Genomic DNA, 13357 nt, shown 5'->3' with positions numbered 1-13357 from the left:
AAATAATTAAACTGGGTTGAGATTGTGGGGGATCCCGCAGGCGAATGGGAACCATGAAGAGGCAGCTAGGAAAGCTGCAACCACCAAGTACCTGCAGAGGGTCAGGCAAGTCCTGAGGAGTCAGCTGAATGGTAAGAACAAGATCCGGGCTAACAACACCTACGCCCTGCCCGTGATCAGGTACCCAGCTGTAGTGATGTGTCGTGTGTGTCGAAGCTTCGAATCGTGTGTCGGGTAATCTCGGGGGCGTTTTTGTGAAGCGCGTATCGAGGCTCGCTTTGATTACGTATGCAGTGACGTTCGAGGCCTCTCGGGCAGTCCGTACCACGTGACCGATTCAGGAACTGTCTCCCCGGTTCGTGCCAGATTCGAAATAAATGGGCAGCAAAACACAGCTGATTTCCCCATCACACTGTGTTGTGGAATTGGATTACGTATGATTACACAGTTATTGGGGTGGGTTTTGATTAATGATTAAAATCGATTCTAGCTTGGATAACGTGATATTGATTAATTAAAATCCTGAATCGATTTTTAATATAAATTTATTTTGCCTGAAATGCCAAATTTCAACAACCACCAAACAGCTAAAACAGTAAATGAGAGCAGGAACACAGATTCTGCTCATAGACGCAAACACAAAGCGCGGACCTGCTGACGGATCAGAATCAGTGAGATGTCGCATTTCTCACCCGACGATATTGACTGAACCAGCAGCAAAAGAAGATCAGAATTACGCTTCATATAAACATCTTTATGAATTTCCTCTGACTTTTGCTGTTTTGCTTCCACCAGGATAGAATCTTCATGCACAGCTTTCTCTCTCTCTCTCTCTCACACACACACACACACACACACACACACACACACACACACACACACACACACAGTATGCTTCAAGAACAGTTTCCCGTCTAAAAATCTGTTTTCTGCATTATTCGCTTGCTTGTTACACATAAGTCTACCGTTGTTTACAGCGCTGTCAGCCGCTGTTTTTTTCCTTTTACTTACTTCCGAAAAGAAAACCTAATTTCTGCTGTTCAATAGGCTACTAAACAAATTTAAACTTTTTAACATTATGCAAAATTTTTAAACGCTAAGGTGTGTCTCTAATAAAACCTCTGTAATTTGCTCTGCTTCAGTTCAGCAGCATCAGGTAATGTTCATTTGTTGACTAATGGTTTTCTTTCATTTTTGATCTACTGCTGAATATTTTTATAAAATCGTTTTTCTGTTTTTAGCCTCAGCTTTCTTTTTATAGTTATAAAAATATGTAAATGTACTGATCTATGATCTGAATTATACTATCGACTGACTGTCTGAGGCTAACAGTTACACAATCATACCAAAACTCTGTCCTGATAGTTTCCACTTTCTTTTTTGTATCAGACATACTGAGACAATATTCGGGATAAATAACCATGAAAACAATTTATTCAGTTTAGAGGTTTACACATCATTATAATCAAAGAGCCTGTTTCACTTGAATCGTCCACTTGATGGCGCAGTAGAGCAAGTGAATCATCACAATGCTTCGAACCATGAGTCGACCAGTTGGATGGAAAGCTTCACTTCATCACGAGGCTTCATCTTACCATCACTACTGACGAGGACCGGAGTACTGACGGAGATGGTGGGGTTTTCACCCCCCGGTAAGTTGATCATGATGGGTACCCAGCCATCAAATGATATGGTTTCCCCGTTGACTGCGCAAACTTTCAACTCATCAATTTCCTCGATGATTTCAGACAGAGGTCGCATGACTAAGTCAGGCAAGTATCAGTCTTTCCAATGTTTACTTATGATGCAAACTTGAGCACATGTGTCAAGTAGTGCTTTCACTGCTACACTGTAAACCCGAATAAGTTACAAAAACTCACAAAAATTGAGGCAATCGATTGCCTCAATTTTTTAAAGTTGATCAACTTAAAAGTCAAATTTTTCCAGAACATAAAATACATGGTACTTGTATCTTTTGAGAACGGTCAACTCAAATATTTGGAGTTAATATGACTTAAAGTTTCAAGTTTACAAATTCAAAGGAATAAGTTCACAGAACTTATAAAAAATTAAAAGTACACAACCACAACATTTTTATGTTAACAAAACTCAAATGTTTATTAGTTTGTGTTGTCATTATTTTAAGTACACGTTAGTCAAATATGTTGACTACTTGATACTTAAAAACATGTGACCCAAAACTTAAAATTTTTTAGGCAATTGATTGCCTCAATTACACTGAGTATCGGTAACTTAATATGCAAAAGTCATAAACCTCTGCCATTGAACAGTATCTTGCCTGCTCCCTTTTAGCACATTATGTTGAAATTAAATACATTTCTTAAAAAAAAAAAAAATTAAATAAATTAAAAATAATTAACAAAAACATTTATAAATTAAAATAAGTAGACCAAAAATTGTTTAGTCAGGAAAACTGTCAGAGTAATAAAAAATAATGCCAAATAATAATAAATAATATCAAAATGTGCTGGGGCAGCAATTTGAGTGAATTACAATGCTATTTGTTTTACGTTAACCAGTATCAAACAGTGAAATTTAGGTCATCTTGCGCAGCCCACAATGTTTTAGAAATAGTATTACGAAAAACATTAAAACATACAAAACATTAGTGTTGCTTTGCATTATGTTAATGAGAACAAAGGCACGTTGTATAGTTTGGACCTATTGGCTGAACACCTGTAGAGTAATGCAATAACGTTTTGAGGCATTATTTAGATAAAAGGAGAGAACTTTGAACTAGCCTCTTATAATGCTTTACCCTGCATCCTTCTTTCAGATGAATTCCTACATAACCAAGTCATTCTTGAGGGTCTGTAACCTGGGTGACAGTTTACCACTTTCTAGACCAAGTGAAATATTTTGAGTAAATTCTAAAGTGTGGGTCAGGGCTGTGGGGTAGCTGAGGTGAAGTGCATAGATCTGTCCAAACATTACCAGGAAGGCTTCACCAAATCTGGGGAGACTGACCACGGCATCACTTTCAATGACGACAGAGATTTTCACAGGTTGGTAGTGAACTGGACTTGTTGTGTCATGGTCACTGATGACAGTGAAGAGGGCCACTTCAACACCATCAAGCTCCAACTCATCAGATTCGTCCTGAATGAATGAAAAAGAGATACTAATCACAATCTAACCCAAGAAATAAACCAGACGACATATAATTTATCATTTTACCAACTCCCGTTGAGATCCAATACCTCTTTTACAAGGGAGACCTGGGTCTCACTGTAAGAGGTGAAAAACAGAAGGTCCATGTTCTACACACATAAATCAGCTAATTCACCAGAGAATCAAGTGGTGTGAGATAGACTGAAACTAAGCTAAAGGAAATACACAGGAAAATGTTTTACTAAACATCTTATCACTTTCAACAAAACACCAATTCAGTTCATTGGTAGTGAGGAGACAGAAAAGACCATACATGGAAACCGTACGGGTAGACTAACCAAAGGTAAGTCCAAACAGTGCATCAAAATACATGTTTGTACTTTGATGCACTGTTTATATACACAGTAGTATCTGTTAGATACTTAAGGACACTCACAGTGCAGGTTCTGAAAAATCCAGAGACATCCTCATGCAGATAGACAGGAAGGGCGTGGAGAACGGTAGTGCGCTTGGTGTGGATATCATGGATTTCCTATTGCCAGATAAAAACAGAATTGTATATACTGGTGAGTTTACTGAACAACAACAACAACAGTCAAATCAGAACATATGTCCACAAATAACCTGTTCACATCTTTAATACAGTCAGACAAATAGCAAACACAAAGTGGACAAATAGCAAAATTCAAAAAGCTCATTTAAATCACTGAACCTGTCCAATGTTCCACTGGTTCAACCTATGAAATGTGTAACAATGTATTATTACCAGTTCATCGTGAATTCTTAGAATTTCAGCCAGGGCATCTGCTGTCTTCCCAGTTTTTGATGCCTTCTGTCTGAATAAGGTCATCAGTCGAGGAAGATGGCGGTCAAGTTCAGAGTAGAATGTATTGGGCAGGTTCTGATTTGTAATCCGCTGAAACTCTGCATACAACTACAGCAGAAGGACAATACAGTTCAATTTGAAGAATCTCGCACACCTTTATAAAGCAGCAAAAAGCTGCCACATGAGTAAGAATTACAATTTTCATTTTAAAGAGAGCTGATCCATATTACCTCAGACTCCATTTTTAGAGCAGGCCCGAGGTCCAAGAGCTCCTTCACTGGTGGGCAGGACATCACTATGGTTTGTCTGCGCAGGGGAAATGTGGTCTCCATCAACTTTCTAATGAGGGGCAGGTTCTTCTCAGCCTTCTTGACTTCTTCAACAATTGCTTGCCTCAACTGGTCAAGGCTTGAAGGATCCTTTCCTTGGGGAAAGTTTGGTAGGAAGTTGACTTCTGCTCGTTTGGGTCTTTTAATGTTGGAATGTGAAGGTTCATTATCAGGATTACTTCTACTTCTTTTTCCAGCATTAACAGTGACCTCCTGACATCCAGCCCGTCTCATCTTGGTCCTATAATTGCCCATCTTAAACTTGATGCTATTTTTCCATCCATTCCAGCCAGTCTCAGATCCTGCTTCCTCAGCAGCTTTTGCAATTTCTTTATCACTTGGGTAAGCCTTAAAACTATACATAGTAGATGCAAGCTTTTCTAAAATGTCGTGCTTGAGGTCTCTAGTCAGCTTAAGGTGTCTGTTGCTCCTCTCATATTCGGCATTTCAATGGTGAAGTTTCAGTTCGACATCAAATGCAAATGTGGGAACTGGAAAAGGACCTTGAGGCCACCTACTGAGACGTTCTGGAGATGACACATCTGAAAGTAGATCAGTAGATGCAGCAGAGCTGGAGTCTTCTGAAAGTGAGATGTGCACAACAGCTTTTTCTGGCAATTCCTCAATGTCTGCAAGGGAAGTAAGTTTCCCGTCAAAGTCTGGATCTTCACAAAGCAAACTGAAGTCAAGCTCGATTTCCAGCTGTTCTTTTATAATCTTGATCAGTGCATCAACAGAGGCTGGTCATGAGCTGAGTTTTAATTTTCTAGCCCGGTCTGTCTCAACAACACGAATAAGCATTGGTTGTTGGGGAGGTGCAGCTGCCATTGTACTAATGAAAAGACAAAATCAGGATGTTAAAAGGTACGATATAGAATATATTAATTGCTCAATTATACAGAGTGTGAATACAAACACAATAACTGATAAATAAAAGAACCATTCATTATTACCTGAACTCACTTCTGTCTCACTTGAATGAACCGCTTGGGGGTCAGCAGCAGCGAGTCGTCTATCTTGTATGCCGAGAGAGGGACTGTATCATTGAGATCAGACTGCAGGTGGATTGACAGGCTTGTGTCAGCAGTTGACATCTCATAGGACCGCAGATGTTCAACATACCAGGACCCGCACCCGCTTTCACACCTTGGCTCATGTGATTAGAGGATCACCAGGGGGTCCTTTGTCCCTCTTTGGGGGGATACTCCCACTGGGTTTAAATCTGGGACTCTCGGCCATTTGACCTTAGAACTGAAGAAGCTTCTCGGATGAGAGGTGAAACGTCTTCAAGCAACTCAAAGAAGTCCAGACCCTTTGACCAGGACTCATAGTCACAACACAGAAAAGATACATTGTGATTCACAAGGTAAATCTGTTTTATTTTGCTAAATTTAGACAGTCCACCACTGACTCCTACAGACAGAAACATTCCACAGACATAGTCTGCGCCATCAATGGTCCCCTTTGATGTCTTGTAGATTGTGTCACTAGTTGTTTATTCTCTAATGTGTGCTTGAGCAACCTCTGGTAGAGCTGAAACAAGAACAGAGTCAACCCTGGATGCCTGAGTTTTTGGCTTGAAAAATGATGGCGCAGCAAGATGATATGCCATAATGTGTTGGTGTCTGACTGCCATTGTCTTCAAAATATTTTTGAAGGTTTGAGTGTCATGCACCACTCTTTTGAAAAAGCGGTGCTTGGCCTCAAACCGCATGGTCCAAACGTCCAGCAGGGGCCCAAAGCACTTAACTAGAGCAGGATAATGCTCCACGTAGTGATGTTTAGGACGGAGCCTAACCTCAGGGAAAACCTCTAGCAGTGCCTGTCTATGATCACTGATTTTGCACACAAAATAGTCTAAGGTTTCATCAGGAAATGACGGGCACAATGCTAACTCTACCACCTCTTTCAGCTCCATCAAAACTGCCCATACCTTATCACCCTCTGGTACTACACTGCCAACAAGCAATAGAAGAAGTCGGAGCAGAGTGGCATTTTCATGTCCATTACCTCCAATCGTTCCTCGAGAAAGAAACATTTTGTGAAGGGGCTGAGGTCTATCCACTTTATTGGTGTGCTGATACGGGAATGATGTAATCTTGTGATTCAAATACTCCAAAGTGAAGTACTTCAGCCGGATCATCTCTTTAACACAAAGAGAAGGCTCCATGGGAACAATACCTTCCAGAAGATCATGGAGTATATCTGGAGGAAACCCCGTGATTGTGTGGAAGTAATTCAGGGACTCACGCAAAACACAGCCACCTTTAACACCAAAGTGGCTGCTCAAAGTGTCACTTTCTTGAACGGTTTGTAAAAGTAGGTCATGGCTGGCTTCGGTTCTCTGAGGAAACATTCTATCTCTGACTTCAATTACTTGAAACTGTTCAATTGAGCCCATACAGAATCTGCAAACATGGCCTGCTCTAAATGACTCTATTTATTTATTTATTTATTTATAAGGAACCCCATTAGCTTCCACAACAGTGGTTGCTAGTCTTCCTGGGGCCCAAACCATCAAATACAAAAATAAAATGTTACACAATGAGTTGGATGCAAAATGTCCACATAATTTGGCTCTTACATCCACAACAAGGTTTTACAATTCTGAAAATGTAAACATGTAAATATTAAAAATTATAAAAAAATAAAATAAACAAAACAAAACAAAACAAAAAAACACTCAAACAAAATACACAATTTCCATTACAAGTGACATTACCCTCTTAAAAGTTTACAATAAATTAAAAACTGCCTAAATAGGCTTTTAGGTGATTTTTAAAAGTATGAATGGAAGCCAATTCCCTAATTGCATTAGGGAACTTATTTCACTGAAAAGATGCTCTAAATATAACAGAGTTTTTCAAAAAGTTACTTTTAACTCGACGAGTTACTAAATTGTGGTTAGTTGAGAATCGTGTAGCATGATTATGTATTTCATCTGGATACTGCAACTGAGCATAAATAAAGTGTGGTGTGTTTGCCAGTATTGCTTTCTTTAAAAATACAAGTAAGCCATAGTATAATTTAGCTTGTACAGAAAGCCAAGAAAGTTTATCGTGCATTTTATCAATACTTGTATAATATGAACACCTTAACACTAATCTGGCCGCCCTATTTTGGACTAACTGAAGTCTGTTCAGATCTGTCTTATTAGCTGCTGACCAAATGATTGAACAATACTCCAGATGAGATGATACTAGTGCATTAATGACACCTTTCATAATTGAAGAAGTAATATAAAAGGAGCATTTCCTAGCTATAGCTATACCCTGTCCAATTTTCTTAATAACAGAGTTGATGTGCTGAGACCATGAAAGGTGGTGGTTTATGGTAACACCAAGTAATTTAATCTGGGTGACCTGTTCCAATACTGATCCAGCTATGGAAAGATTTAGTTGTGGGCTGTTGACTAAGCGTACTCTACTTCCTATTAACATGGATTTGGATTTAGACACGTTTAAAATCATGTTGTTTTTACTTATCCAGTCAAACACGTTCAGCAAATCTAGTTGTAATACGCTTGTCAATTCAGAGTAGCTACTGGCTGAATAAAACATGGTGGAATCATCAGCATACATTACAAGATGAGATTCATCCAGGACGTACGGCAAATCATTCGTGAAGACTGAATAGAGAAGTGGACCGAGGCAGCTGCCTTGGGGTAAACCACAGTTCATTTCACAGCCCTCGGAGAAATAACAATTATAATAAACCTTTTGCCTTCTTCCAGACAAATAACTTTCCATCCAGCACAAAGCAGCTGGTGAGAATCCATAACATTTTAGTTTATCTATCAAAAGATCATGATTTATCAAATCAAATGCAGCACTAAAATCCAAAAATACAACCCCGACCAAATTCCCATTATCTAGATATTTATACCAGTTATCTGTCATGTGAATGAGAGCTGAACTGGTGGAATAACCAGGTTTGTAAGCATGTTGAAACTGAGTGAGTAACTGATTTTCTGTTAGGTAATGTTGAATTTGTTCATAGACAATCCTCTCCATAATTTTACTTAAAACAGGGAGTAGACTAATAGGTCTGCTATTGACACCATTAAAAACATCATTCTTGTTTTTAGGAATGGGAATTATTTTCGATTCTTTCCACTGCAATGGAAATAAGCAGCATGCCAAAGATCTATTAAATATGTGACATATAGGAAGGGACACAAACTTGGCTGCAAGTTTGAGCAGTTTACTGTCTATGTTATCAGAGCCGGAGGATGTATCGTCAGGAAGTGATATCAATAAGCGCTCTACCATCTCCACATTCACTGCCTCAAATTTAAGTTGGCATTGCTTATTATTCATGATAACATCCTGTATAAGACGACGTGATAAGGTGGAATCGCCTCTGTTCATATTAGATTTTAAATTTGTTATTTTATTGCTGTAATAATTCACAAAATAATTGGCAATGTCCTTAGCTTTACTTATAAACGTACCACCCGTGTAGATGTGAGACACCACCGGAGCAAGATCTCTGCCCATTATATTATTTAAAACTTTCCACACCTTCTTGCTGTCCTTATTGGCTTCCTTGAGCTTAAGTTGATAATATTCTTTCTTCTTGCGCCTATTCAATTTAGTTACTTGATTTCTTAACTCGCGATATCTTGCCCACTCTTGTGGACTGACAGACTTATTTGCTTTTGCTATATCCCTTTCAGACATTGCAACCTAAAGTTCATTATCTAGCCAAGGTGCGTAGTTCATTTTAGCAGTAAATCTTTTTAAGGGGGCATGTTTGTCAGCCAGGTAGCCGAAGTTTTCAATAAACATAGATAATGCCATATCAGGGTCATGCTCGAGGCAGATGTCAGTCCAGTGAATTTCTTTTACGTCATTAATATACTTATCTGCATTGAAACTTTTGTATGATCTATGAAAAATAATCTTTTGTGCAGTTTTCAGTGGTTTCATTTTCTTGGTCAAACCTACAAGATTATGGTCACTATAACCAACTGGAATAGAAACAATATTAGAGCAATGCTCAGGAACATTTGTATATATATGATGATGACCTATGACCTCCTGCGTTGACCATGACCCGGGTGGGAATGGTGATCATCTGAGACAGGCAACAAGCCGACGTTGATGAACTTATCTTTTTTCCTTAAAGGACAAGAAGGAGCTGACCAATTGATGTTAAAGTCTCCTAATAAGAACATGTCTTTGTTTTCCTCAGTTACTCTTTCCAGCATTTCACAGATTCGTTCTACATACAACATATTACTACTTGGGGGTCTATAGCAGCAACCTACTAATACAGGCCTGCCATAGAGCGGGTGTAACTGAACCCACACAATTTCTAGATCGTCAAACATTAAGTCCATTCGTAGTTTGCTTGCCATATTATCATTAATGTATAGGGCTACGCCCCCTCCAAATCTGTTTCTGTCCTTCCTATACAACTTATAACCGTTTATTTCAAATTCATTATTCTCAAAGGCAGCGTCTAAATGAGTCTCGGAAATAGCCAGCACGCTTATCGTATTTGTTGACAACAGTGACTGAATTTCCTGAATCTTATATTTAAGGCTACAAATATTGACATGAGCTACTGAAAAATCTTTACCGGAAAATCCGGGAATAAGTACAGGGTCAGACATTTGCAGACCGATCGATCTCAACAGCTACAAATGGCAACATTGCTGAAGTCTAAATATTAACTCCGGCGTTCTGTGACCTCGGTTTAACAATTAATTTGTCATATTTCAGGACGGGAATATCACCTCTGTCTCTCAGCTGTGGTAACAGTTCTTTCCTCTTCTTCCTGATGGACTCTGAAAAATCCTCGTTGATGTAAAGATTGGTACCTTTCAAGTTTTTGGCAGATGAGAAAATTAATTGTTTATCTTTAAGTCTTTGTAGTCTGACCACAATCTGCCTGGCTCGTCCGTTTTCCTTGTATGGACCGACTCTGTGAGAGCGTTCAATTTGAATGCTGTCACTATCCAGGCCCAGCTTGTTCTTCAGCATGTGTCGGACTTTCTCCTCTGATCCTTCCCACGTTTCCGCTTTTTCATCTGTTAATCCATCCACCACAATGTTGTTCCTTCTCGATTGATTTTCTAAGTAATCCATCTTGGTTGTTAATTCTCTGTGTTCCTCGCGTATGCTGCTGACCGCCGATTCAAAGTCTTTTAGTTTGCTTTTAATGCACCTCTCTTCAGTTTGCAGCTCGGTGACAACCCCATCCGTGAATTGCAGGCTGGATTTCACATCCTGTACATCCCTTAGAATGCTGTCCAACCGTTTGTTAGTTCCATCCATGATTAATTGGACAAATGTCTTAAAGTTATCTTGCTGTTGGTGAATCAGATCTTTGTAAAACTCCCGTTGCTGTTCCAGCATAGCGTTCAGCATGCTAACACTGACATAGCTGTCATCCTCTGCTGGTAGCGCCTTAGCGGCCTTCGGGGGCATATCGACCAGATCGTTTTGCCCCCCTACTCGTGAAGATCGCTTCGTGTACAATGGAGTTCACTTAGCTACGTTAGTCAGTCACTTAGCTACGTTAGTCAGGGATGCTGCTAGGACTTTGGCTAACGCGTCACCCAGCTGGCGTGACAAAGCCACCTAATCCATGAGCAGCCAAATTGTCAGCAGAAACACAAAAGATGGTGCCTCTGACATTCTGGCCAACTCTTTCAATGAAGACACTGTCTTGTTCCAGAGTACGAACATCACGCAGCAATGGAGCAAGTACAGCTGCATATCCATACTTACGGAGGTCTGTCACTTACCAGTATTGCTAGCTGTATAGCATGTAATGCTGATCGGTATTTTGGTGGTACATTAGCGAGGACCCAATATACAGCGCAAAGTTTGTGAATTTTGCGTGATGTGCCAAGTGGATTGGCAATTTCAAGCTCATCAATATATAGCTGGAGTGGTAGGATGAGATCCCCTGTTGACAGTAAGTCATTTTCAAGGAAATGAGAGCCATCAGAGCATGATGCATATTGACCAGATGCAGTATTTGGTTCAGTAATCTTCTTAAGAATGTCTGTGTTTTTAAACAACTCTTGAATCATTGAAAGGATAGGAACATACATGCTGGTATGTCCAGGTTGATCCAGCTGATACTCCACTGGCATTACACAAGGGTAGTTGCACTCAATAAAGGTTTTTCTGTGCTTGGTTGAACTCAACTCAGCACCTTTAGAGGTTGATGTAGACAGAACATTGCAGTCCATGACAGTGGCAACAACTTCACTCATTGTAGGTTTTGCAATACTGTGACCGTTTCTCTGCAATATGTCACTAACTGCCTCTTTGATCAACGGCTCAGATAAGGAGAAGATCTGATTCAAGTGTTCTACTATTTCTTGAGTAGCCGTGTTTGAGACATGGAGGATAGCCTGCATCTTTAGGAATAAGGAAGACACATTTTTTTAAGTTGATTTCTTAGACTGTCAGTGTCACACTGATCATCATTCCCCACTTCCGTGCTCTGGCCTGGGCATTCTTCATGCAAGTCACTAGCTACTTCAGAAATACTGGCTTGGAGATTATGGGGATCCTCATTGACAATATCACTTTGAAGGTCTGTTGCAAGACTTGCTTGGTGTGCTCTACTTTTATGGGATTTGAATGAAGAGTACACATTTGTGCTATAACTACAATCCTCATATGGGCATGTCACTGTTTCATGATTTTTCAAATGCTTTCTGAGATGACTGAAAAGGCCTGTTTCAGAAAAGGGTTGCTGAAATGTGCATAAAGGGGATTTAAATAACGCAGGCCTCTGACTCTGCTTTGCACAACTGCTAAGTTGTGCTGTATGATATCTTGACAAATGAGTACTCAGTGCATTAAGTGTCTGAAATGTACAAATGCAATCAGTGTAGAGGCATGGAAGAGGGCTGATTCGGGAATAGTGGTTGTGCTGCAGCCTGTAGTGTCTAAATAACTGTATTCTGGAGGTGAAGGAAGCTGCGCACAACTTACACTGCCAGATCATGTTGGAAACAAAACAGAACTCCAGATATACAAACTTAATATAACAGTTAAGTTATATTAATAAGTGATAAATAATAACAATAAGTGAATTACTATTAGCTCACAAAGACATGGTCATGGACTACAGCTAACACTGCTTTAAAATGGCAACCTGTTTTCCTCAAAACAATTTGTTTTATATAAGAATCTATAGGTGGAAAATAGCATAAGTAAAGTTGGTTTAGTAGTTAGTTTAACATATTTTTAAGACAACTCGAGAGAGAGCGAGAGCGAGAGAGGTGATTGGTAGAAGAATTCACAAACAAAATGAATTACCTGGTATCTTTATCACATCCCCAGTTCTCTTCCTTGACTCTGTCTTAATTCTTGAAGCTGGAACAGAGAGATCCAAAGGCATAAACTGATGAACAATTAAAAAGCATCCAAACGGTGAAAAATTATAAATACTTCCATCTATAATTTTTCCCTGTTATTGATCTTTTCATTTAATCCCCAAAGTGTGAATGCATCTCTAGTCAAGATACTAAAACCATCGAGCAAATATTACAATACTGAAGACAAGCAGCAGCACTTGAACTTTAACGGCATGGTTAAATCAGCAACAACGCCATTTCTACAAACTAAAGCCTTACCGATAAGAGGTTCCCCCAAACATATGTTATTTGAAATTATTTAATGTGCATACACAGTTAATGTCAAAAATGTCAGGCTCCTCATCACTGCTTCTCTCTCCGAACGAGTCTGGTTGTTTTGATTGACAGGTTTGTTTTTTAGGACCTTAGTGATCCAAGAGTGCCAATTGGTTGGCAGAAGTTGATTGACAAGTGATTCCACTAATTAGGCAAAGTGAGAGGAGACGATGCGTGCGCCGTGCTCTTTCACTGGCCCTCTAACTCTGGCTTGTGAACAACGTGGCTCGTCAGAGCAGGTGTATTAGAAGGATGAGTTTCCCGTTTTTAAACTTTTTAAACAGCCTGCGACCCTCATTACAACAACTTAATGCTAGCTCTGCAAGCGCAAAGTTTCCTTCGGGGAGAGCAGTAAAGCACATAAAAAACACGGACCCGTCATTTCTGCTATTCTTTTCGACACGC

General features: G+C 39.6%; 1 protein-coding gene and 1 long non-coding RNA gene across 2 annotated transcripts; both read right to left on the bottom strand.

Annotated features, from left to right (window-relative positions):
- Positions 1–2355: 2355 nt before the first annotated feature.
- On the bottom strand, positions 2356–3616 carry LOC120435965. The gene is made up of 2 exons (XR_005610042.1): positions 3569–3616; positions 2356–3120 (listed from the first exon to the last, which is right to left on the bottom strand). It is a non-coding gene; the product is annotated as an uncharacterized LOC120435965 (long non-coding RNA).
- A 144-nt stretch (positions 3617–3760) lies between these two features.
- Positions 3761–4690, bottom strand: LOC120434373. The gene is made up of 3 exons (XM_039602379.1): positions 4189–4690; positions 3899–4066; positions 3761–3766 (listed from the first exon to the last, which is right to left on the bottom strand). The coding sequence occupies exons 1-3, from the start codon at positions 4648–4650 to the stop codon at positions 3761–3763; spliced, it is 636 nt and encodes a 211-aa protein (XP_039458313.1). The 5' UTR covers positions 4651–4690.
- Positions 4691–13357: the final 8667 nt, after the last annotated feature.

This window comes from Oreochromis aureus, linkage group 3 (assembly GCF_013358895.1).
Source record: "Oreochromis aureus strain Israel breed Guangdong linkage group 3, ZZ_aureus, whole genome shotgun sequence".
NCBI classification, from domain to species: domain Eukaryota; kingdom Metazoa; phylum Chordata; class Actinopteri; order Cichliformes; family Cichlidae; genus Oreochromis; species Oreochromis aureus.
The sequence above is the reverse complement of the archived record's forward strand: the minus strand, read 5'-3'. Positions and strand labels throughout refer to the sequence as shown.

What these genes read in the sequence shown, in the direction of transcription:
- LOC120434373 (XM_039602379.1), bottom strand. Translation starts at nt 4,650, where the DNA reads ATGTATAGTTTTAAGGCTTACCCAAGTGATAAAGAAATTGCAAAAGCT. An exon ending in CTCTAAAAATGGAGTCTGAG is followed by an intron (nt 4,067 to 4,188) that starts GTAATATGGATC and finishes CTTCTGCTGTAG; the next exon opens with TTGTATGCAGAGTTTCAGCG.